At 39.5% G+C, this 27622-nt stretch overlaps 1 protein-coding gene across 1 annotated transcript in view; it reads left to right on the top strand.

Annotated features, from left to right (window-relative positions):
- LOC127428256 (netrin receptor UNC5C-like) overlaps positions 1 to 27622 on the top strand; it is a 205641-nt gene that overhangs the window by 72133 nt on the left and 105886 nt on the right. The window contains exon 4 of the mRNA XM_051676479.1: positions 12649 to 12752. Coding sequence (XP_051532439.1) covers positions 12649 to 12752 — 104 coding nt within the window. The remainder of the gene's footprint in view (positions 1 to 12648; positions 12753 to 27622) is intronic.

Here is a 27622-nt window from a genome sequence, read left to right on the forward strand (position 1 = left end):
CCAACGGGGAAGTACACATATGGAATGATACAACAGGAGGACCCTATCTACAGAGAGGGTATGCAGCACAGTGGCCGAGACAGAGAAATCTCTGATGAGGGGAAACTTAGGTTTTACCTAAGGGGGAAACCAAACAGTGGAAACTCATCATACGGGATTACCAAAGGGGAATAACCATGCATGGAGCACTGAGCCCAAGCACATGGGCTCATCTGAAAAGGGGAATACCATGAATACTGGGCCTGGTGGCGTTACTCCTCCACCGAGTTCCTCACCGGACAGTGCTAAAGAATTAAAGAGGCGTCCGGAGTTCACCGGTACGGGGAACTGTTGTGGACAAAAAGCGCACATTATCACCTTTGAAAAAAGGGGAAAGGCACAATGCAAGCGGTACACCCAACCGTCTGAACGGTCTACCTGCGTAACACTTGGGTCGAAACCTGGTCTATGCATAGATTATAAAACCTCGCAAAGGTATTGGATGTAGCCCAAACCGCAGCTCTGCATATGTCTGCTAGAGAGGCCCCCCTTGCCAGTACCCAGGAGGACGCAACGCCTCTAGTGGAGTGCGCCCGGACTCCCAAGGGGCATGGCATCCTCAATCCAATGGGCCAACCTCTGCTTGGAGACAGCTTTCCCCTTCTGCTGTCCTCCAAAACAGATAAAGAGCTGCTCCGAGCATCTAAAGCTCTGTGTGCGGTCCAGATATATGCGCAGGGTGTGAACTGAACACAGCAACAACAAGGCCGGGTCTCCCTCCTCTGAAGGGTGTGCTTGCAGGAACCTTGCAGGTTCACCACCTGGTCCCGAAAAGAAGTGGTGGGAACTTTAGGCACGTAACCCGGCTGGGGTCTCAAGATCACGTGAGAGTGTGTCGGCCCGAACTCCAGGCATTCGCTGGTAACAGAGAGTGCCTGCAGGTCCCCCACCCTCTTGATGGAAGTGAGTGCCACCAGGAGGGCCGTCTTCAGAGACAGAGTGCTGAGCTCGGCCTGCTCCAGGGGCTCAAATGGGGCTCTCTGTAGGGCTGGTAGGACCACAGAGAGATCCCAAGAGGGGATCAGGCACGGTCTAGGAGGATTCAATCTCCTCGCTCCTTTGAGGAACATGTAGATCAGGTCGTGCTGTCATGAGGGATTGCCGTCCAGTGTATCATGGTGAGCTGCTTTGGCAGCCACGTACACTTTCAGGGTAGAGGGAGACAGCCATCTCTCCAGCCCTTCCTGAAGAAAAGACAGCACAGACCCGACGGCACATCTCTGTGTGTCTTCCCCACGGGAAGAACACCAGTTAGCGAAAAGACGCCACTTCAAGGCATACAGCCGCCTTTTAGAGGGGGCCCTGGCCGTCCTGTCCAGGAGCCAGACGTGGAGATTCCAGAGGTCCGGCTGTGGGTGCTGGAGCGTGCCTTGCCCCTGAGTGAGAAGGTCCTGCCTCAGGGGAATGCGCCAGGGAGGTGCTACCATCAGGAACATTAGATCCGAGAACCAAGTCCGGTTGGGCCAGTACGGTGCAACGAACATGACTTGCTGCTTGTCCTCTCTGACTTTGCACAGAGTCTGTGCAATGAGGCTCACAGGAGGAAACGCATACTTGCGTAGCCCCCAAGGCCAGCTGTGCACCAAGGCATCCGTGCCGAGGGGGGCCTTGGACAGGGTGTACCACAGGGGGCAGTGAGAGGAATCTTGGGAGATGAACAGGTCTACCTGTGCCTCCCCGAATCTCTCCCAAATCAGCTGGACTATATGGGGTGGAGTCTCCACTCCTCGCAGAGCATTACCTGCCGTGAGAGTGCATCCGCTGCACAGTTGAGGGCGTCTGGAAGGTGAGTGGCTTGCATAGACTTCAAGGTCTGCTGACTCCAAAGGAGGAGGCGGTGGGCCAGTTGCAACATGCGATGCGAGTGTACGCCACCTTGGTGGTTTATGTATGCTACAGTCGCTGTCCCTGTCCAGAGCCCCATCACTGCCTGCCCATCGTGACCACGACGCGCCTTGAGACCTGCTCTAGGGGAACACCTGCCCGTAGAAACACCAGGTCCGACCAAGGGCTGAAAGTCTGACGGCACTGTGGCGTGATGGTCACACACCGGTTGCTGTGGCGCCATGCCCACCTCGAGACTCGAGTCTGTAGCCAGTGCTGAAGCAGTCTCATATGCATCAACCCGAGGGGGAGAACCACCTCCAAGGATGCCATATGCCCCAGGAGCCTCTGAAATTGTTTCACTGGCGCTGCTACCTTCTGCCTGAAGGTCTTCAGGCAGGTCAGCACTGACTGAGCACGTTCGGTCGTAAGACGTGCCCTGAGAGCAACCGAGTCCGACTCCATACCGAGAAAAGAGATGCTCTGCACAGGGGCGAGCTTGCTCTTCTACCAGTTGACCTGAAGCCCGAGTCGGTCAAGGTGCTGAAGCACAAGATCCCTGTGTGCACACAATAAATCTTGCGAGTGAGCTAGGATTAGCAAGTCATCGAGATAATTGAGAATGCGTATGCCCTTTTCCCTTAGCGGGGCCAGGGCAGCCTCTGCGACCTTGATAAAGACGTGAGGGTACAGGAACAGACCGAAGGGGAGGACCTTGTACCTGGCATGCAAATTCCACTCACCAATTTTCATTGGCCTTTTCTATTTTAAGCAAAGGTGATTGGAGCTCTTAAGGTCGAACCCCTAGTGTCACTACATCAACACAGCGTCGAGTGAGTGACAGACAGGGAACACCCAATATGTCATAATTGTAACACATTGTAATAAATAAAAAAGCACTATGATGTGAATACATAGTATATATTTAATGTGCATATAATAATGTTTGTCAATAAACAACACATCATAAGCTAAATTTGTGCTGACTTCAGACCTGTATACAGCTTTCCTGGGACTTTGCGTGGATCAAAAGTGTTTTTTGTGGTTTTTCTTGATATTGTTTTACGTGTGTTTTTCCATTCACCGCCATTGTTTCCTCCCGCTGATAGTCACGAATATGGTGGCTGCAGGGAAAATTCATTTAAACACCTTTTTTAAGTTTATTTACATTTAAATTTTTCTGACAGTTGCCGTTTGAGTAGTCATGGCACGTTTGAACTTACTGTCAATGTAAGTCTATGGGATTTTTCCAAGGTTTGATCGTCCACTGTGTGAAAATTGTAAGTCTGATCAGTTAGAAAAGATCTAGCACACTATTTGAGAACAGTCTGTAGGTCTGTGCCGAATTTGGTGGATGTTGCTTGAAAGCTTGGTCAAGCCAACATAATAAGATTATTAAAAACAATAGATGTAAATGGGAAGATGCATGGCATACTGACGCGCATAAAAAAAACCAGTGATTATGTCCACGGCAGCTAACTAAACATTACCAGGTGACAAAATATCTCTGGAGGATCATCGCAATTGCGGCAGTTACTCCTGTATTGCACACATGAAATAAACATTTAGGGGATTTACTCCTGCATTTAAATGGGGTTGTCACTCCCGAAACGTACAGGCCACAAGGGGTGTGTTGGCCCATTCAGTTGTGTGCGCAGAGAGGCATTGTGAGAACTCTCAGCTGGGTTATTTTATGGGTGATTGAACAGGGCAGAAATGCTCACTCTGTCACACACCAACACACACAAAGATACACATCAACCCACTCACACAAAGATATTGACATATTACCACTATCAAACAAACATGAAAGCAAGATTGAACAAGATGATAGATGATCTCACTGATTTACCACCTACCACAAATTCAGTGGCTGAAAATAAATCACACAGCTTGTGTAATTTAGTTCTGTTTTGAAGGTGAGGGATACTCAAATCTTTAGGCCATTGTGAGTATTGACCTGTAGGTTCGGACAAGTTAGCGATAATTTTGGTATCTAGAATGTAAGCTGTGACAAATGCTATTTAATTTTTATAAAACAGGTACTTCTTGCTCTAAAACCTGGTTGGACATTTAAAGTCATTTTAAAATAGCTGATGTACACACACCAGTATAATGCACATCAATTGAATTCTATAATAATATCAGTTGTTTGGTAGCTCTTTACAGCCTACAATTGGGCTAATTAAATATATTATACTCATATGACTTTCTTCCATGAAACACAAAAGATGAATTTTTGAAGAATAGCCTAGCCACTTAAATGAAATAAAAAGCTCCAAAAAAAAAAACATAAAAGTAGTCCAACTTGTGCACTACTGTACAATATATTAAAAGTATTCTGAAGACATACAATATCTTTGTGTGAGGAATGTACTGAAATGTAAGTCATTATTCACAGACAAAATATTCCCCTCCACCAGAGCTCACAGGTCCATAGACCAGATTACTCTATTCAGTTTGATTCTGATTCCGATTCACAAGCTCTCTATTCAAAAATTTTCATTGCATTTATAATGTCCATTTTACTTACATAAGAATTCTGTGTCAGTTATTTAATTCGTTTTTCACCATTTTGGTCATTTTAGCTTTTTATAAAGATTGAATTCCATGCATTCCATCAATAAATATTATAGTGAAATTGCATATAGTATTATATTGCACATATATTTTGTTACATGTTTATTGTTTACATGCATCATTTGTACTATTTACATGTATTTACATTGATATGTAGATCAAGCACTAAAATGCTCCTGTCTCTTTAAGAATAGTGAAAGTCAGAAATGTTCTAATTGAAACAGGATAGAAACAGGAATTTGCCTGGTTGCTAGGGTGGGTAGAGTCATGTTGGGTAGAGTCCTCCTCCTGGTCACTATAATGTGGTTCTCGCTCTCGGTGGGGCACGTGGTGAGTTGTGCACAGATGCAGCGGAGAATAGCGTGAGCCTCCACACGCGCTAGGTCTCTGCGGTAACGCGCTCAACAAGCCATGTGATAAGATTTGCGTATTGACTGTGTCAGACACGGAGGTAACTGAGATTTGTCCTTCACCACCCGGATTCCCTATGCCACCATGAGGACTTAGAGCGCATTGGGAATTGGGCATGCCAAATTGGGGAGGAAAAAGGAGAAAATCCCCCCGCCCCCCCAAAAAAAAAAATGCTGCAGGATTGATTGAATTCAGATTTAAATCCCAATATGACCTTGTACAATTACTAAACCAAAAAAAGGCTGTGTTTAAAAATATACTCTGCATTCAGCACTTCGGTGAGTGCTGTGTGAGCAAGCGGCGCCCTCTAGCGGTCTGGAGGGCATAATTTATTATACCACTATAATACAGAATTCAGAAGAGGGTTCTGCTCCTTTGGTTAAAACTTTTTATTTTTCCATTATATGGTTGACATTTCCGTGGAATTGCCCAACATATGCATTGTGACTCTCTTAAAAATGTTGGCCTGTCATGTGTTTAACAGATCCAATCCATGTTCAATGGAAATTATTTATTGTTAGAACAGTTAAAAAAAAAAGCTTTTGTAAATCTTTGTACATTTTAAAGCATAATTCCTAAGTAAAACAGTGATCTGATGACAAAATTAGGTAAGTGGCAAAATATCGGTATCGGTTATAGGTTTTGTTAAAATCAGTATCGGGCAAAAATATTCATATCAGTGCATCCCAATGCGAGTGATTTACTTGCAGAATAGAGGGTTGGCGTAAAAAATCGATCTTGGGATTTTGAGAATCAGTATCGAGATTGTTCAAATTTAGATTGCAATTAATTGAAAAATCAATATTTTAACCGAGCCCTACTGGTTCAAATGACATTTGTAGTCCATTTCAGAGCAAAGGGGAAATTATCAGTGAATAAAATTTAATAACTTAAAGTTTGGTTTGTTCCTCATACAAAAGCTATTATACACATTTATATGCACCAATACAACAAAATGTAGTTATAATCAGCACTATTTACATATATACTATATACATATATTTACTAAAACAGTGTAAAGCATGTAAAATGTCACATGGTGATTTCCAAAAACATTTTTGGAGCAATTATGCAAGCAAATCTTTTAAAGGGCTCATGAAGTACTATTTTTTTTATAATTGTATTATCTATCCTGAGGTCCAGTGATAATGTTATAAAAGTTTTTTGGCACCAAAACAGTCACAATGAAGTAATATATAATATAAAATATATATTTACAATGTAAACACCCACTGTTATGATTGGCTAACATCATGCAGCCCCTCAAATTCAGCAAACTCAATCAGAAGAGAAAGGTCATATTATACTGTAAAACAAAATGTCAGGGTTTTTCAGTGTTTATACATAACGCACATCCAACACATTGCATCTGAATATATTAAACTGTTCATTTCAAGTACAACTGTTAACATAAACTATCAAACAGTCACGACATTTGAAATATACATGAATGAAATGGTTTATGAAGTGTTTTTAACTGTCCCATCCTTCAATAACAATTCCTTTGCAAAGAAGGAATCGTATTATGACGGTTCAGAAAAAATCAACATTGATGTGAGCCAAAAAAAAACAAAGACATCATAGTCCAATGTACAGTGAAATTACGCACAAACATACTGTAGGCGCACTGATGTGCACATCGCCGGAAACACACCGAAACTGTCAAAGATGTCCATCATCAAAGATATCCTATGTTTACATACACCAACAATGAAAAATAGCGCAGGTGGGCGAAAGAACGCATCCATGACATGTTTGTTTTCAAAGTAACACAGGCAGCAGCTGAATGAGAGAATTGCTTCTCCCTTCCAGAGTTGTAACTGGAAAAGGCATCTTTTAAAAGTGGCTAGATACATGGCAGCGGTTAAAGAGTCTGTGTCGTTCATGTTCATATACAAAATAATTCAAAATAGTCCAGATGGGTCCCCTTAGGTGTTATTTTAGGAATAGTTAGTCATGGAAGGCCTGCTCTCTTGACTTGAAATGCGCGCCAGTGGGCGGGGCCAAGGGTTCGATGATGCATGTTGTGGGATGTTTGAATACAAATGAGCAATGTGTCATGATGTGAAGAACAGACAGATTTCAAAATGAGATGTTTCAGCAGGGTGGCAACTATAAATGGTCTTTTTAGACTGGGGAGGAAGTTTTGAGTTCTGAAATTTACAGTATGTTTTATAATACAGTTACTTCTTATATGTCTAAATATTAAGGGAAATGATTCTCCAGTTCATGACCCCTTTAATTAGTGCTTTGAACTGATTCTTTGAAATGATTAGTTTGAAAGGTGAAATGAATCAAACTTCGATTGAATCAGTGTTGTGGTAAGTGTGAACTGTGATAAATGTTGTATTTGATTAGTTCAGTGATATATATAGACTGGTAAGCCAAAACATTATGACCACTCACAGGTGAAGCAAATAACATTGATCATCTCCTCACAAGGCCACATGTCAGGGTCTGGGTAGATTAGATGGTAAGTGAACAATCAGTTCTCGTAGTCAACGTGTGGAATTCAGGAGAAATGGGCAGGAGTAAAGACCTGAGCAACTTTGACAAGGGCCAAGTTGTTATGGCCAGACAACTGGGTCAGAGTATCTCTGAAACTGCAATGCTTGTGGGGTGCAACAGCAGTGAGTACCTAGCGACAGTGGTCCGAGGAGGGACAAACCACAAACCGGCGACAGGGTGTTGGGCACCCAAGGCTCATTGATGCAGAAGGGCAACAAAGGCTATCCTGTCTGGTCTGAATTGACAGAAGTTCTACTGTGGGACAATTTACAGAAATTTTAATGATTGTTATGGGAGGAATGTGTCTGTAAGGGGGTTCGAGGGAAAGGAGGAGGCGAGAACCAGCTTGAGAATATAAATAATAGTTTAATGATCAACTTAACCAAAAACACACAAACATAACCACACACAGGGCAGCTGCCTGTAATTCTCTTTCCCTGGAACTGTCGTCCCCGGCCGCCTTTATCCCTCGTGCACCCCATCAGGCTGATTGGGGAACGGGCGTGCGTCATTCCAACCCGGCCCCGCCCTCCTCCGCTCTACAATCACCCCGGCATTGCCTCAGGCCGGGGAGCCCCCGGCATGACGTACACCCCCCCCTTCCCCTCATCCCCGCCTTCCTCTACCTGGGAGGAGACAGGAGGGGAAAAACAACAACAACAATACAAAATAGGCGAGGTAAAGGCCAACACGGAGCAACAGAGAGAGAGAGAGAGGAGAGAGAGAAAAATAAACTCAATCATCTGTTCTCTGATGCACCATCGCGTGGTCCTCGATCACTCCTCCACCCTCTCAGGCGGACGGCAGCCACTCCTCCCCGGGCGGAATGGAGTCAGACCTCCGACCCCCAGCGGACAGAATGCCCCTCCGCATTCTCTGCGACCCGTGGGGACACTCCTCCGCCCCTGGCAGCGGCCCTACCGCTCCAGGCGGTCGGGGAGTCACTTCCCTCCTCCCCTCATGGACGGTGGTCTTCTCTCGACCCCTCCACATTTCTGGGGGACAGCAGGGCACTCCTCCACCCCTGGCAGCGGCTCCATCGCTCCAGGTGGTCGGGGAGTCCAGTCCCCACTTACCCCGCGTCCGGGCGGTCGGGCTACTCCGTCCCCCAGTGGATGGCAGTGGCGATCCCCTGGTTGGATGGCAGTGTCGAGGGCTCTGCGATGGGCATCCCTCCTTCTTCCCGGGTTTCGGCTTGTAAGGGGGTTTGAGGGAAAGGAGGAGGCAAGAACCGGCTTGAGAATATAAATAATAGTTTAATGATCAACTTAACCAAAAACACACAAACATAACCACACACAGGGCAGCTGCCTGTAATTCTCTCTCCCTGGAACTGTTGTCCCCGGCCGCCTTTTATCCCTCGCGCGCCCCATCAGGCTGATTGGGGACCGGGCGTGTGTCATTCCAGCCCGGCCCCGCCCTCCTCCGCTCTACAGTGTCACAACTCACAGTGCATCGCACCCTGCTGCATATGGGGCTGCGTAGCCACATACCAGTCAGAGAGCCCATGATGACCCCTGTCCACCATAGAAAGCACCTACAATGTGCAGGCAGGTGTCGGAACTGGACCTTGGAGCAGAGGAAGAAGTCGTCTGGTCCGATGAGCCCCTTTTTCTTTTAAATCATGTGGACGGTCGTGTACGTGTGCGTTGTTTACCTGGGAAGTGATGGCACCAGGATACACTCTGGGAAGACGACAAGCCGGTGGAGGGAGTGTGATGTTTTGGGCAATGTTCTGCTGGAAAACCCTGGGTCCGGCCATTCATGTGGACGTCAATTTGACATTTGCCACTTACCTAAACATTGTTGCAGTCTAGGTACATCCCTTCATGGCAGTGGTATTCCCTGATGGTAGTGGCCTTTTTCAGCAGGATAATTTGCCCTGCCACACTGCACGCATTGTTGGGGAATGGTTTGAGGAACATGATGAAGAGTTCAAGGTGTTGTCCTGGCCTCCAAATTCCCCAGATCGCAATCTGATTGAGCATCTGTGGGATGTGCTCAACCAACAAGTCCGATCCATGGCGGCTCCACCTCGCAACTTACAGGACTTGAAGGATCTGCTGCTAATGTCTTGGTGCCAGATACCACAGGACACCTTCAGGGGTGTTGGGCCTCATGTATTCAGATAGAAGACAAAGGCAGGCCTAACACAGTCGTAAAACCTAACTCAGGCCCCCACATAAGTCATAAATCTTACTGATAAAAACCGCGCCAAAATCAAACAAAGGGAGTCCAAAACAGACTACAAATCCCATGAAGCCTTGCTCACTAAAGGATCGAACTCTCAACTCCTATTGGATGAGGCACACGACAGAATGCACCTCAACCATGACATCATCAGGAGTAGAAATACCTCTGAAATGCTTCCGGGATTTGCTTCCAGCAACTTTGCTTGCCGTGTGTAGATGCAGCTCATCGCTGCTCTCAGGTGCAAGGAAGTAACGTCCGACTTGAAACTGTGGCCATACAATCTCCATCTCGCTGGACGAAGGAGACCGCCGAGCAATCCGCATCTTCATCTGTTTGCCTGCAGAAGTGAAGAGAAAAGATTTCTCTTCCCTCTTCAATCAAGTCAATGTAGCTGATTTCTTTGCCAGCCCGCCGAGAATCAGCAGCCGTACCGACCGCCAATAGAGCAAGGAAACGGCCTCCCGTCATCACCCGAGCCTCGAGGAACCGAGTCTGAGTTAAAGGACAGATGAACACACATTCTGCATCCTCATGCAATTCAAGTAAGAGGTTTACGTCTGGGCAGAGATAGAATATTATAGTGTGTTATTCATATGTATCAAGGTTATTGCTTGTACAGTTTACGGACCACCATGTCCGCTCATTATTAATACTCAGGGTATTAATTATCACGAATTTGATTTGCTGTATTGTAGTCCAACCACATTGGGCTGTTGTGCATTTCCGCCATCGCGGGTGAGACCGGCAAACTGAGTTTATCCATTAAAGAATCAGAGACCACGGGACGGTTTATGAACCTTCCACCGCATCTTTGAGTGATAAACTAACAGCTGCTTTCTCTCCCACGATCTCAAAATCGGCTTTGGGGCCGTCACTTAATTCTCTCTCTCTCTCTTGTACTAACCACACACACTCACAGTCTCGTGTGACATACTCTCCACGAGAGTCACGTCCGCCATTTTGTGTGCATCCCTCCTTACACACACACACACACACACACACACACACACACACACACACACACCTTATGTGTTATATGATTATTTTAGTTTCCATATCTAATCATATCACTGTTTAGTTTGTAGTTGTAAGTCAGAAGTTTATTGACTGCATTGTATTAATTATTAATTGATATTACTGCATAAATAAACTTTGTTATATTACAAAGAGAAGTGTTTTGGTTTGTTTTGCATACACCTGTGTCATGCTGATGGGATGTCAGTGCTCGGATTCAAGCCTTCATTCATTGTTTTTTTCCCAAAAATTTTCAGATGTCGATTTTCCTAAGAAAATAATCTAATATTGAGACTGTTATACTATCTGGTTATTAGTCCCTGATTCCAGGGTGGTGCCCCATCAGTGTTAATCCTTATTAATATTCTATTGATTTTTGATAATTGATAATTATCTTTGATGATTGTTGAATTTGAATGATCAATAAGCTAGTGTTAATTGTAATTAATGTTTCATCGATGTTAACAATTAACGATTATCTTTGATAATTGTTGATTTAAAGGATTAGAAAAGCTAACATTGATTCGCATCAATGTTCTATTGATTTTAATATTTAATAATTATCTTTGATAATTATTAATTATTGCTAATAACCAAACCCGCTCCTAAATGTAGCGCACTATATTTACTGGAGCCCCATATGAGGTTTTAATGAGTTAAATTCAATTAATTAATTTACATATTAATTAATAACTAAAGAAATAATTATTAATTATTTCTGATAGTAACACTGATCTAAACAACCAGTAAAGCCCGACAGGGGTCTTGTAGAGTCCATGCCTCAATGGGTCAGAGCGGTTTTGGCAGCACGCAGAGGACCAGCAGCATATTAGGCAGGTGGTTATTATGTTTTGGTTCATCAGTGTGTGTGTGTGTGTGTGTGTGTGTGTGTGTGTGTGTGTGTGTGTGTGTGTATATATATATATATTACCTTGTATTAGTTTAGGGACTGTGCATAGTGATAGATGATCTATTTGATTAGTTTAGTGACTTTAAATATCGCTCCACATTATATGTTATTAGTAGAGGGACTTTGGTCAGTGGCAGGTTTTGTGTTTGTTGCTGAAGTCAAGATATAATAATTGTAAATGAAATAGAAGGGCTGATATACAGGTGTTTGTGAGCATCTGGGCTCCTTATTATTAATGCTGTTTAAGATTTGTTGCTGTAGCAATATAGAGCACTAAATCTATGAGTTGAATGCATTACCACACACACTCGCATGGACACACACTCTCTCCAAGACGTGATTTATTTGGCTATTACCTCCTCTCTCTTTGAGGTGATCAGTATTGTGAAGAAAAACAGACATGCAGAGTTTGTGTGTGTGTTTGTGTGTTTAAATGAGTAAAGCAGTAAAAAAAAAAAATTTCATTTGTCTATTAAAAGCTTGTCCAATAGTGTATGTACATGCATCTCAGGAGATTTATACCATTTTTGACATTGAAAGTCATGAAAATTCCCACCACAGTTTCACACATGATGTGTTACAGAGATGTGTAAATAGACCTTAAAGGAATGTTCCGAGTTCAATACAAGTTAAGCTCAATCGAAAGCATTTGTGGCATAATATTGATTCACTTCCATTATAAGAGCCTCACTGGAACCTCGATTTTTCCTTTTTTTTAAAGAAAAGGAGGAATGAGTCAAAATTAATTTTTGTGGTAATCAACATTATACCACAGATGCTGTTGATTGAACTTCACTTATATTGAACCCGGAACATTCCTTTAACGTCTGTTTAAAATAGACCTTAATTTGTGACCTTTTAACATTGACTGTGTTAACTCATTTGTACAAAAGGTCAGATTTCTTTGTTTCCACTGAAGCACACAAAATGCTCTTTAAAACATTCTCATGTCATGCTGGATAACATGGATCATCAGGTTTTGTACAAACTTGTGGAGTCCATGCTAATAATATAATAAAATAAAAATGTTGTTCTGAATTATAAAAGAATGCAAAATGGAGGCATTTTCACTAGTGGTCTCAGACTTTTGGATCCCACTGTGTTTCTGTGTTACGTTTGCTGTCTCTCCTCAAAATCACCAATTACAGTATCTCTTCCTCTCTCTTCAGTTCTGAGGAAGACATTTGAACAGGAACCGTTGGGGAAGGAGGTGCCACTCGAACAGGAAGTGCTACTGCAGTGCCGCCCACCTGAGGGCATACCACCTGCTGAGGTAAACACACACACACACACACACACACACACATACATACACACACTCACACACGTACACAGCTAGTGTGTGTCAGTGCTGTACAGATCAGCTGTGTCTGTATGCATAAAGGTCTTCTGTTATTTGTCTCTTCTGTTATTTCTGGCTGTCTGCATTTTATATTTTTATTCGTTGAGGTATGGACTGAGTGAAAAACGGGAAATTTGAAAGTATTACGGTTATGGTTTGTTTTGAAATTTTGGGCTCTATATTCGTGACTGTGGTAAATGCAGTGCACCGTGCTATGACCGTGCACAACATCTTATACAGTTTTTGTGAGAGCGCTAACTCTGTAGGCAATTTTCGTGCCAGCGCAAAGCGCAAGTGGTCGATGGTGGGAGTGTTTGCGCTAACTGTGGGTGTATGCACACAAACTGTGGGTGTATTTTATGTAAATGAAACGGCACAAATTTGCTATTTTCCTGAGAAATAGGTCATTGCGCTAAAACGTTTCAATACCATGTCTTACCTCAGGACAATCACAGTTGTAGCAGTTTTATGAAACAACAATTTATGAGATTTGTGTTTTCCACCCGTTATCATAGTGATTTTTAAGTCACTGCAAAAGGGGGTGGTGGAAGAAGATGGAGAGGGTAAAATGTGTGGATTTTGTCCTGTATGATATTTTTTTTTTTTTTTTTTTTTTTTTTGACCACTTCGTTATTTTGATTATATATATATATATATATATATATATATATATATATATATATATATATATATTGAATTTCAAGTGTATTTATTTTTATTTATTTTTTTGGTTTAATTCTTTCATGTTTCAGTACATTAATTATATTTTTCCAAATCAAAATCGACCATGCATGCTTGCACGAAAATACCAAAACTTCAAGGGCATGCCCACTGACTTTGAGCATATGATTTATTGCTTAGCGCTCTTGAAATAGGGCCCTTTAATTTAGACATTTTATAAAGCTGTTTTCATCTTGGGGACCATTTGGAGGTTCACACTTTAGAATAATAGCAAAGTCATCAAAATATTAAATAAAACAACTGGTAATATTGGAAATACTGCAGTTTTAATGGTAACACTTTATATATATATATATATATATATATATATATATATATATATATATATATATATATATATATATATTAATTAATTAATGCTGTAAATGTATTATATATTATATATATATATATTACATTTACAGCATTAATTAATTTTTGTTAATATTAATTTCAACATATACTAATCCATTTTTACATTAAAAGTTTTATTCATTACCATTAGTTAATTTAATATGAATGAGCGTTAATAAATCCTGTAAAAAAACATTGTTTATTTGCTTCCAGGTTCTATACAAGTTAAGCTCAGCTGACAGAATTTTTGGATGTTAATTACCATAAAAAAATATTTTGAGTCATGCCTCGTTTACTTCAAAATCACGGTTTCATTGAGGCACTTACAATGGAAGTGAATGGGGCCAGTCCATAAACATTAAAATAACACTGTTTCAAAAGTATAGCCACAAGACATGAACATTGTACATGTTAACATCATTTTAGTGTAACAAAATCACGTATTAACCTTGTCTGTGTAAATATCAGACTGCAACTTTGCTGTCATGGCGATGTAACACCGGTAAAACCTGCAATCTGGTAAATGCCGTAATGCTGGAAAATCCCTAATTACATCACACTAAAATCATGTTAATATGTATATTGTTTATGTCTTGTGGCTATAGTTTTTAAACAGTGTGTATTTTAATGTTTATGTGCTGGCCCCATTTACTTCCATTGTAAGTGCAACTTCTGCTTCTTTTTTTTTTTTCCTTTTTTTTTTTTTTTTGTAAATAAGTAAATGAGGGATGAGTCAAAGTGATTTGTTGTGGTTATCAACATTATGCATCAAATGCTGTTGATTGAGCTTAACTTGTATTGAACCCGGAACATTCCTTGAATTGTTAACAGTTTTAGCTCCTCTGAAGTCGCTACCCTTTGTGTAGATTCCAGCTCTGCAAACTCTGTTCATTCTCTCAATTACATGAGGTGCATTCTGAGATGTTTTTAAACAGTATTGAAGGAGTTCCCATGTTTGCTGGACACTTGTTGGCTGCATTTCCTGCACTATCCACTCCAACTCATCCATTTCACCACGTATGTACACACACACACACACAAACACACACGCGTGTGTCAATTCAATTAAACTTTAAGTTCTCATGAATAGTGTAAAAATGCTATAGAGGGATGAAATTGTTGGTTGAAGTCAGAACAGCACACACCTACCTGACTGACAGATTCATGACAGACCTTATGTATCTTTATAGTATGTGTACGTGTATACGTGTTATATACACATGCTAGGTCTGTCTGTCAGCATTTGTGTGTTAAAAGCTATCAGGGTTCTCTCTGGTCCTGACGATGACCCAAAGGTTGCGCGTTCCCCAGAGACCCTTAAACGTGTGTGTGACAGCTGTAGCTCCCAGAGACTTCACACTCGCACACAAACACACGCACAGCAAAAAACATTCACATTTAGTGCGTTGTGTGTAAGATGAGACATGAAGAAGAGCCATGTGAATTCCACCGTGTGCTGTTATATCTCTCTGTTCTGCTCACTGACTCCGTCTAGACAAAAACACTCCAAGGCTTCACACTGTCCCTGGATGTTCTGCGCCGTTATCATCGCTACATGGCAAAAAATATTTTTCTTAATCAGTATTTTAGTCTTGTTTTATGGTTAAAATATATAAACATCCTTAAAATAAGATTCATTTTCTTGAGAAGCAAAATTGCGTTAGATAATGAGTATATACTTTTATTTATTGATTATTAAAGGGATAGGTCACCCAAAAATGTAAATTGTCATCATTTACACACCCTCATGTTGTTCAAAACCTGTATGACTGACTTTCTTCTGTGAAACACACAAAAGGGGAAATTTGAAGAATATTTTGGCCACTCTTTTCCAGATAATAAAAGTTCCAAGTTCAAGTTCCAAAATTACAAAAAGCACTATGAAAGTATCATAAAAGTGGTAAAATATGACTTTAACACTCTGAAGCCATACGATGGCAATTGTGTGAGGAACAGACGAAACAGCCCTGTGTGATGAGCAGCCCTCCAGTGAGCTGTTAATGACTTTGATAGGATCATTGAGTGAGTGAGTTGAATACGAGAACAGGATCAGTCCCATTTGTAAATGAATCATTCAGGTTTTGTGAACTGGATCAATCGATTCATTGAAAAGATCTGACTCAAATGAACAAACATCACCACTCATCTCAAGAACTCAAGCAAATGTCAAGATTTTTAGTAAATAATGACTTAAATGTTGGTATTTCGGGATCAGTCCCATTTGTGAATGAATCATTCAGGTTTTGTGAATTAGATCAATCGATTCATTTAGAAGATCCGACTCAAATGACCAAACAAACATCACTACTTCTCTCATGAACTCAAGCAAATGTCAAGATTTTTAGTGAATAATCACTTAAATTTTGGTCTTTATGAATTCCGAAGCACTGGAATATAGTGCACGGGTCATATGAATCACATAATACTTTTATAGCACTTTTTTGTCATTTTTGTTCGTCATGAGTTGGTTTTATTTTCTGGTGAACTATTAATTTAGGCTGCCCCATTAGCCAGTTGTGTTTCCTTGTTTTAAGCATAAAACTCACTATATTTTGTGAGATTTACATTTTAAACAAGACACACACACACACCAAAAAATAAATAAAAAATTGCCAATGGATTAAGAAAAATGAACTGGTATATTCTCTGAAAACAAAGTCTTAATATGTAATTTTGCTTTTTCGTGTAAATATGTCATGTGTAGTTATTTGTAGATGTTTAGATATATTTGATATTTTAGTATATTTTCATATTATATTATATTTCTATGTAATAAGTTTTATATTTTTGATATTATATTTTTATTTTTTTCACTGGAAAACAAGACAAATATACAAATTAAGAAAATGATGTTGTTCAAGTGTATAAACCTCCAGCATTTGCTGGACACGCCGTGACCCGGTCAGGGTATAAATTTTTATGTACTGTAAATACTGTACTGTTTGCTTTTTCCAAGCAATGGGGGCAACTGACCTCTCCGCTTGCCCGACATGTATTCGGAACTCCCACAGCGCGAGTCGGTCCATTAGAGAGTGAGAACAGTTTAAAATAACAGTGCGGTTGAGCAGAAAGCCGAGACCTGGACCAGAGGCTTCATTCAACAGCCAATCAAAGAGCCCTCATTAAACCAGGCTGTTTCCATGGCAATAGGAAATATACATACAGGTCATACAGACAGCCTATAGTTACTAACCAAAGACTTACTTTTCAGAGTCACGATTATATTCTTGCCTTCTGACATACACGCACATACCTAGAAAGGGTAATACAGTGGCTGTAGTTTATAAACTGAGGGAGCTGAATGGTGTGCTATTCATAACATTTGTCAAATCTGCAGAAACCATCATGGCACAGTGGGAGACACACATGCAGATACACTTGAAACACTCAAGAGACACACATAAAACACATACACTTCTAGTCTATTGAGGTTGAAACTGTATTCCATACTAGTGTTGGGAAGCTACTTTGAAAGCTATTCATAATTTAAATGAATAGTTCTTCCAAAAATGGAAATCCTGTCATTATTTAGTCATACCTCATGCTGTTTCAAACCTGCATGCTGTTATTTTGTCTGTGGAGCAATATATATATATATATATATATATATATATATATATATATATATATATATATATACAGTGCATCCGGAAAGTATTCACAGCGCTTCACTTTTTCCAAATTTTTTTATGTTACAGCCTTATTCCAAAATTGATTAAATTCACTATTTTCCTCAAAATTCTACAAACAATACCCCATAAGAACAACGTGAAATAAGTTTATTTGAAATCTTTGCAAATTTATAAAAAAAAAAAAAAAAAAAAAAAAAAAAACACATGTACATAAGTATTCACAGCCTTTGCTCAATACTTTGTTGAAGCACCTTTGGCACCAATTACAGCCTCAAGTCTTTTTGAGTATGATGCTACAAGCTTGGCACACCTATTTTTGGGCGGTTTCTCCCATTCTTCTTTGCAGGACCTCTCAAGCTCCATCAGGTTGGATGTGGAGCGTCGGTGTACAGCCATTTTCAGATCTCTCCAGAGATGTTCAGTCGGGTTCAAGTCTGGGCTCTGGCTGGGCCACTCAAGAACATTCACAGAGTTGTCCCGTAGCCACTCCTTTGTTATCTTGGCTATGTGCTTAGGGTCGTTGTCCTGTTGGAAGATGAACCTTCGCCCCAGTCTGAGGTCCAGAGTGCTCTGGAGCAGGTTTTCATCAAGGATGTGTCTGTACATTGTTGCATTCATCTTTCCCTCGATCCTGACTAGTCTCCCAGTTCCTGCCGCTGAAAAACATCCCCACAGCATGATGCTGCCACCACCATGCTTCACTGTAGGGATGGTATTGGCCAGGTGATGAGCGGTGCCTGGTTTCCTCCAGACATGACGCTTGCCATTCAGGCCAAAGAGTTCAATCTTTGTTTCTTATGGTCTGAGAGTCCTTCAGGTGCCTTTTGGCAAACTCCAGGTGGGCTCTCATGTGCCTTTTACTGAGAAGTGTCTTCCGTCTGGCCACTCTACCATACAGGCCTGATTGGTGGAGTGCTGTAGAGATGGTTGTTCTTCTGGAAGGTTCTCCTCTCTCCACAGAGAAACGCTGGAGCTCTGTCAGAGTGACCATCGGGTTCTTGGTCACCTCCCTGAATAAGGCCCATCTCCCTCGATCGCTCAGTTTGACCAGGCGGCCAGCTCTAGGAAGAGTCCTAGTGGTTCCAAACTTCTTCCATTTACGGATGATGGAGGCCACTGTGCTCATTGGGACCTTCAATGCTGCAGACATTTTTCTGTACCCTTCCCCAGATCTGTGCCTCGATACAATCCTGTCTCGGAGGTCTACAGTCAATTCCTTGGACTTCATGGCTTGGTTTGTGCTCTGACATGCACTGTTAACTGTGGGACCTTATATAGACAGGTGTGTGCCTTTCCAAATCATGTCCAATCAACTGAATTTACCACAGGTGGACTCCAATCAAGTTGTAGAAACATCTCAAGGATGATCAGTGGAAACAGGATGCACCTGAGCTCAATTTTGAGTGTCACAGCAAAGGCTGTGAATACTTATGTACATGTAATTTTTTCGTTTTTTATTTTTAATAAATTTGCAAAGATTTCAAACAAACTTCTTTCACGTTGTCATTATGGGGTATTGTTTGTAGAATTTTGAGGAAAATAATGAATTTAATTCATTTTGGAATAAGGCTGTAACATAACAAAATGTGGAAAAAGTGAAGCGCTGTGAATACTTTCCGGATGCACATATATATTTATATATATATATATATATATATATATATATATATATATATATATATATATATATATATATATATATATATATATATATATCCCACAAAAGAAGTATATTTATGCAGCTTTTTCCATACTATGACAGTTCATTGTGACCAAATCTTTCGAGAAAAGGACAGAAAAACAAACACCATAAAAGTAGTCCATACTCATGTAAGTCTTCTGAAGCCATATGATTGAATAGATTGAATAGGAATAGACTGAAATTTAAGTTGTTTTCCCTGATAATATTTCCCTTTGCTAAAGTTTGTGTCTAGTCCAGGTTTGCATCCAGAATTTAAAATGGCTTGTCACTGTCTTCAATGCCAAAACAATATTGGTCTTCACGTGTATTGTAACAAGGGCTAGGTATTGATGCAGATTTCCTTATTTGATCGATTCTGATTCACAAGCTTTTGATTCAGTTTAATTCTGATTTTGATTCGACTCGATTCCTAATCATCTGTGTATATTTCAGTTATGATGTCCATTTTGCTTACATATTTACCCTTATGATTTATCACAGTCATTATGACCCGGACGACTTCTTTTTTCTTACATTTTTTTTTTTTGTTGTTTTTTTTTTTTTTTTTACTTAATCCAATTGGAATAAAATTCCTTGACTTTGTTCACATATGGTGTCTGAGAAAACACACAACATTTTTTTAATTTTCTTTACATTTTTATGGTTTTATTTCACTGTGTTACACTTGTTGTGTTCCCGGTCAAAAATGACTGGCCATTGGAAATGAATGGATTAGACTACAAAATACAGAAATATTAAGTGTTCAGGAGCATCACAATCCTTTAGATTAGCACATATGTGGTGGTGTGTGCACACACAAAGTCCTCGGACATGTGCACACACACAACACACACACACACACACACACACACTCACACACTTACACAATGTGTGTTGGGCACTCTTTTGTGCATCATCTTTCCATGTACAATGTTTGAGGAGTATTTCAAGGTCTACTTATCTACTTAAGAAATTCTAACTTGGTACATTAAGAAAATATAAATTTCGCAATTTATATTTTATCATTAGTTTTTTATTGTTTTGGTCACATTTTAGTTTTTACAAGTGTACAAACTCCATGTATTCCATCAATAAATATGTATTATATTGCATATATAGTGACATGTTTATTGTTTAAATGTATCATTTGTTCTATTTACAAGTATTTACAGTGATATGTAGAACAAGTGCTAAAACGGTACTGTCTCTTTAAGAATAGCAGCAGTTCAGCGAGTGGAGCCGCATGGCTTCTTTACCGCATGTGTGGGTTTTTAATCAACAACTGACAGAAAGGGTATTAAAAGAGACATTATTCAATGACAAATTGATTGTGTGGATCTCGTCTTTGGACACAAATGACAAGAAAATTCGCCACTATACTACTCAAACACTGGTGAGTAAAATCTGAACATTAGCCAGCCAGTGGCTAATCACAGACATTTTAAGTTGCATAGTGCAAAATTGTGACGCACATGCAAGCGATTTACTCGTATAGACTAAAAGAACAATCTTGGGATTGTAAGAATCAATATCCTGATCGTTCAAATGAAGATTGCAATTAATTGGAACATCAACATTCTTTCTCATTCCTAATAGTAACCTAACATGACTGTGGCAGGGCGGAGGGCTGATGAAGCCCGAGAGGAATAAGGCCGACAGGAGAAGGCAGTGCGACAGAGAGAGAGTTACGGACAGCTGTCCGACACCTGTGTGTGTGTTTGTCCTTTTGGTTAAATTTATCATTAAATATTATTTATATTGTTAAGCCGGTTCTCGCTTCCTCCTCCTTTCCATTTACCTTGTTACAGTGACCAGCCATTTTTGAATTCTGGATGCAAACACTGTCCTGAAGTGAGCCTAGGCTTACAATATATTTTATAACACATCCTGTATTAATAACAGTAGTATTTAACAGACTCTTTATTTTGCTACAAGAAAGGCAACATAAAAGGCCACACAGGGACGTCTGGGAAAGTTATTGAGCATTGACATAAATCAGAGAATTTCTTATTTAAAATCAAATGTCTGAATGAACCATTTCGCTAAAACGAACTCTATTTCAGAGTGTTACATTCTAGCAGAGTGCGTTTGACTATTGCTTCAGCTCACAAAACAATTTGACAAAGCATTTTGTCACAATACACCACTAATTTTTTTTGGGGGGGGGAGAATAGTTAGAAAAGCCTCACTATTTTGAAAACAGACAGCATCTTTTCATTGCATCCTGACAGTGAATGGTGACTGAGACTCTCATTCTTCCTAACATCTCCTTTTGTGTTCTATGGAAGAAATAAAGTAATACAGGTTTGGAACAACACGACAGTTAGTAAATGATGATATGGTGAACTATGCCTAGTAGTGTTGCTAATTTGAGTTACCAACTCTGTACTATAAACACTTTCAACTAAGTAGCTTCAAGCAGTTTCCAGCACCATGTTTGATGATGCTACACTCTCACTGTAAAGGAATTAATATTTCCTTCATTAGCTTACAGCAGATGCACTTTACTTTGTTTTATGCTAATGAAGATGGAGATTGTTTACGGTAACAGACTTTTATGGTGTGCCATTAATTAAATGTGCTGATGTTCTGTATGTTCGTAATGTGTCAGCATGTGTGTGTAAATTTCATAAGTGCATCTAGAGATGGAGTGAGTTATTGTGTCCGAGTTGAGTTAATGCATTACACATGCTGACACACACATGTTAACATGTACTGTACACACACACGCACACACACACACACACACACACACAAACACACATTTCAGAAACTACCAGGTCAAAGTCATACCTTCATATCTGTATGGGTACACAGTGACCAATAGCATTTGAAAATGGCTTTGTGTTGAGCCTATAACAACTTGCTATTTTATCACCAAAAACATTCCAAAATGGGTTTTACAAAGCCTGAAGCCATAACCGTTTTTTTAAGTTATGTGTTTTGTTTTTTAGAAAGTTATTTCCTCGTGCGTCCCCTCATCCACATGCGTGGACGTCGTAGTTTGGATACGCTATACGCAATGCATAATTTAAATGAATAAAAACTGACTGAATACTGTTCACAAGACTCTTGACTGTTATTTAAAGGGTTAACTTCTGCCGTACGAGTCACGTGACACATGCCGTCGATTTCCTTGAAGCGCTCCTACGGACGCAGCGCCAACAAAAGTGCCTCTAGTAAGAAATCTCTTTATGTTTTTTTCATTGAAACCTGTTTGGTTGTAAAGAGTAAAGTCTCTAGTTTCGTATGAAATGCCGTTTTAAAAAATCCGTTAATTTTTCGCGCGTCATCACCCTGAAATACACAAAGTCCACATACGAGGATTTTGGGACATTATTTCCTCAAAAGTAGAAAAAAATATATATATGTTAGTTATTTTGGAAAACTTTCCACATGAACACATCTGTGGGTCATTTTGCTTCATTTGAATATACGTTTTGTTATATTTATTTTGTTATCACTGTACAATACGATTCTATTCATTAACATTAGTAAACGCATTCCTATATTTACTCTGCATTATCACATTGAGAATCAATGGGTTTATCTAAAAGCTGAAAAATGTTGTTTTCAGAGGCATTATATGGAGTTAGGATAAAAATAAGGTGCATTTCAAACTGTTCTGAGAGCAGTGAAGACAGACAGCACACTTGAGGTTAAGTCATTCACTAAATGGGGAGCAAGGGATCATCCTATAGTTTTCTATGCAGCTAACTCAATTCTAAAATCTGACCAAAAGTTCAGTTTCAGGGTGCAGATGATGTTTGGACCACTCAACATGTTTGGCAGACATGGGACAATGGTAACCAGTACATATATTCAGAATATATAATGCAACATTTTATTTTAACATGGTTGGCAGTGATTGGATGATGCTGGCCATTACTTTGAATCAGAATTAATTATTCAGCTTTACAGAAAATCAGCTGTAATGTCTATAACGGCTCAAAAACATGAATAACCAACACTCCTGGAAACATAGTAAACAATTTGATTAAAACAAAAGAAAAAAAATCTGACTTTCTATAGCTTGGTGCTATTTAAAATTTCACATACATTTTTAGGAAAACTATTTGCTCTAGAATTTCTTTTTTTTTTTTTTTTTGCCTGTTTATTTGGTGCTACTAATTACAAATCAAAAAGGGAAACTGAAAATTCACACAGCAGTCACGTGGGGACCTCAGGAGGATATATACTAGTGCTTTTAATCAGTGGTTTTTAACTGGTTGGTCGTGTGTTCTGATATGGCCGCAGATAGCAAGGAAGAAACAATGCTAAATGCACATGATAAAATGCAGCTAACCATATGCAAATCCTGCATAGTTTGGGCAGTCTGGGTAACATACATAGGCTTAGCAACATTTAGAGTTCAAATATTTTTTTTACAGACTAGTTAATATAACCAACAAGGAACATTCCTTTAACTGATGATACCTAGAGCCATTAGTGTGATCTGAAGAACCATGTAACCTCAAGAACTTTGTTTAATCTTCAAAGAACCACATAGCAACTCAAGAACCCAATACTGCAAAGATGGTTCTTGATAAGAATAGGGTTCTGTGCTTAACTTAAAGTACTGCGAAAAACCAAAGGTGTTTATGAATGTCAGAAAGGCAAAGTTGGGTGTGTATGTGTGTGTTTAAGCTCTCAAACGAGCGCAGAGTTCAGGAGGAAGGGTTTTTGCGAGCGCTTTATATTTATGTGTGTGTGAGTGTGTTTAGTACTTTAACATGTGTCGGTCTGTGGCAAGTGTGTGTTCATTATGCAGAGCTCAAGGGAACAATCACACACGCATAGCAAAGCCGATCTCCACAATGACCCGTAACCAAAAATCTGCCCTCGCTATCTGCAGCTGTCATTCATTTCAACACTCTACAAGAATGTTTTTCTATCACTCTCTCCTACTGTTTTATCCATCCATTCATAAACCCAACAACACACCATTTGATCAGTCTATATGAGGAAATTGCACAAAAATATTATATAATATATAATATTATAAAATATAATATTATATATGTTCTACCTCTTCTGAAGCTACATATAAAAGGCGTTGTCACATGGCATCTGGAACTTTTCTCAGCGCTGTTCACGATGCTCCAATCATTTGTTTGTGATTATTGCATAAAGATTTTTTTTTAAAACCAAAAAGATAACACGGGCAGATTTCCATCCAACCATTGAAATTAATAGATTTAAACAAGCATATTCTACATATACAAATGTTTCCAGTCTAAGTACAAAAGCAAAAAACCATCCTGGGCTTGCATACAGCCCAATTAATGAAGGATTCTGCTTCAGCCAGTAAGTGCCTTATTGAGCAAAACACCTTTGAATATGAACGACTATTGTTTTTAATACCAACATTTTGAAAATCATCCTCCATGTCCCTACATTCAAACCAAACCTACGCCCTTGTTTCTACACTTACTTACAAATATAGCTTTTAACTGCTGCATCCTTCAGTAACAGCCTCTGTGCAATGCCTCGTGACAGATTCATAAAACAATGCACTCTAAAATGTGCTGCTCAAACTGTTCAAACTGAAATGATCAGGGGAGCTTGTTAAACATAAACTATAGCTCCTTGTTTCTGATGCTAGAATCCTTCAGATGTGAATAAATGGCATTTTTGGCCTTGGAAGAAAGTTTTGAATTCTGAAACCCATCACTAAACTTCAGAGTGTGTGTGCCTTTTTGAAGTGGAGAGAGAACAATTAGAATTAGTCTTAATCTAATTGGCTGATTGCCATTATTTGAAGTCTGTTATTTATCATAAATTACTTGTATATACATTTACATTTATGCATTTGGCAGACGCTTTTATCCAAAGTGACTTACAGTGCACTTATTACAGGGACAATCCCCCTGGAGCAACCTGGAGTTAAGTGCCTTGCTCAAGGACACAATGGTGATGGCTGTGGGGATTGAACCAGCAACCTTCTGATTATCAGTTGTGTGCTTTAGCCCACTACACCACCACCACTCACATACACTCATATACACTGTAAAAAAAATCCTGTTGTTTAAAAAAAAAAAAAAAAAACTGGCAGCTGTGGTTGCCAGAATAATTATGTCAAAAATACAGTAAAAATGTAAACAACTTTACAGAACAACCTGTCAAATAAATAAATAAACTTGATATTAACATTCTGAAACTGTAAAAATATGCTTTTTACTTTTTACGGTATTGTTAATCACCATAAAAATTACAGAAGGGCACATGATGACATGAAGTTCACCAATAGTGGCTCTTCCAGGAGCAATGACCAATAAACATGTAGAGACAGCGCTCAGTGTCACTCACACAAACACTAAACACCATCAGGGTAACACATGTGACATTACTGTAAAATAATGCTGTAAACATTTACTAAACTATATTAAATATAAAAGAGAACACCCCAATGTACATAACTGATATTAAAAATAAGAAGAAACATAACTATTCCCATAAAATATAATGAAATATGATAGGTCATACAGGGAATTGTGGGAATGCCCGATTATTGTTTTTTACTGTAATTTTAACAATAATTTACTGTAAAAAGTACATGTACTTTCATGTACTTTTTACATCTAAAAATTAAATTTTTACAACATTTTATTGTAAAAACTACTGTATTGTCTTTTAAAATATATAAAAAAAATTACTGTATATTTTACAGTTAATACTCGTTAATCAATTAAAGTTTTATTTCTATAGCTATACAGACATTTTTTACAGTGTAGCATAATATACATTTTTCCTGTGGTATCGAAATTGGTTTTGAGAATCGTGAAATTTTACTGGTATTGGTACCGACTACTGAAATTTTGGTATTGTGACTACACTAGTAAAGGGGGGTGGGGGATGGTGGTTTTACAAGGGTTTTTTTTTTTTTTACGTTTCTTTCAACAAGGGGAATGGTATCAACTCGCATCCCCCCTCAACTGGAGCCCTGAGAACAGTGATAAAATGTGTGTGTTGTGTGTGTGTCTCATTGGAGTTTGTGATCTCTGGAGGCTTTCAATACATCTGTGTTGTGATTAATGACTGTCTCTCCTCGCAAAGAGCAAGACACAGCACAATAACAACTCAATACATCCACCTCTCCTCTCCTCTTTGTCTCAGATATTTTGATTTTAAATTTTTTTATTATTATTATTATTATTTTTGAGAAATTAAAATAGGGACAAATGAATATAGTTTGACTCAAGTGTCCATTTGTTCTCCATTTATTTTCATTGCTCTTTGGGAGAAACAATTGAGATTTTAAAGAGATCTCAGTTGTGACTTTACTTTTTCCTCTACTAGAGTCTTCTCTTTGAATCTCTTTTCTCATCACTTTTAGTTTTTTCTCGTCATGTCTTGTCTCTTCTCTAATCTCACCTCATCTCGTCTCATCTCTTGTCTGCCCGTCTCTTCTCATCTCTTTTTGTCTCTTCCCTACTCTGCTAGTTCTTCTCATCTCATCTTATCTCTTCTACTTTTCGCGTCACTTCTCTTCTCGTCTCGTCACTTCTCTTTTCTGCTCTTCTACTTTTCTCAACACTTCTTTTCTCGTCTCTTCTCTGCTCTTCACTTCTTTTTTGTCTCTTCTCCTCTCTTGTGTCTTCTTTTCATTTTCTCTTCTTGTTTCATCTAATCTCATCTCTTTGCTCTTCTCTGCTCTTGTCATCTCATCTCTTTTCTGCTGTTCTCATCTCTGCTCTTCTCCTTCTTTATGTGCTCTGGTGGAGTGGAGCTGTCCATCATGTCTGATAAACTCATTCTGCAGCAGATCTTCCCCAATGGATGTCCTTAAAGCAGCACACATTTCTTCAGTGCTTCACATAAGAGATTTCACTAGAAAAAATCTTTATCTGTCACTCTGCCAGACTGAGTTGTAATATTTCCATCATGGTCTATTTTTATCCGTCATACTTGTAAATGCTAGGGTTACATTCAGGGGTGTTGCATCCATTATAATGGCATATAGATGACAGTAGATATATGATAGATTTTTTGACACCCCAAGCGCAAGTCTGGTGAAACCAAGTAGTTCTAGTGTGAAAGTTCTACCTGTCAATCAACCGCTGCACTAAAACAAGATTTTTAAACTTTGCCGGTTTAATGCGGCTTTAAAAGGAAATAACTGTCCAATTTGAAAATGTGAAAAAGTGCATGCATACATGCACAAGTTCAGGGAATTTTTTCAATAGCAAGATGCACTTACAAAATGACGGACGCATTTACAAAAACCGTAGGACAAAGGACGAGGACAAGCAGACAAGTGAAGTCAAAAACGATGCAGTAGGTTAAATACTTTTCTTGTTTCTTTTTTATCTGTCAAAATGACGGACAGCATTTGGAATTATCCATCAGTGTTTTTTTTTTTTTTAAAAAGAACTTTGCTTCACATTTCTCTTTTAGAATGTCACAGTCTCTCC

The sequence above is a fragment of the Myxocyprinus asiaticus genome, chromosome 3 (genome assembly GCF_019703515.2).
Source record: "Myxocyprinus asiaticus isolate MX2 ecotype Aquarium Trade chromosome 3, UBuf_Myxa_2, whole genome shotgun sequence".
Taxonomy (NCBI): domain Eukaryota; kingdom Metazoa; phylum Chordata; class Actinopteri; order Cypriniformes; family Catostomidae; genus Myxocyprinus; species Myxocyprinus asiaticus.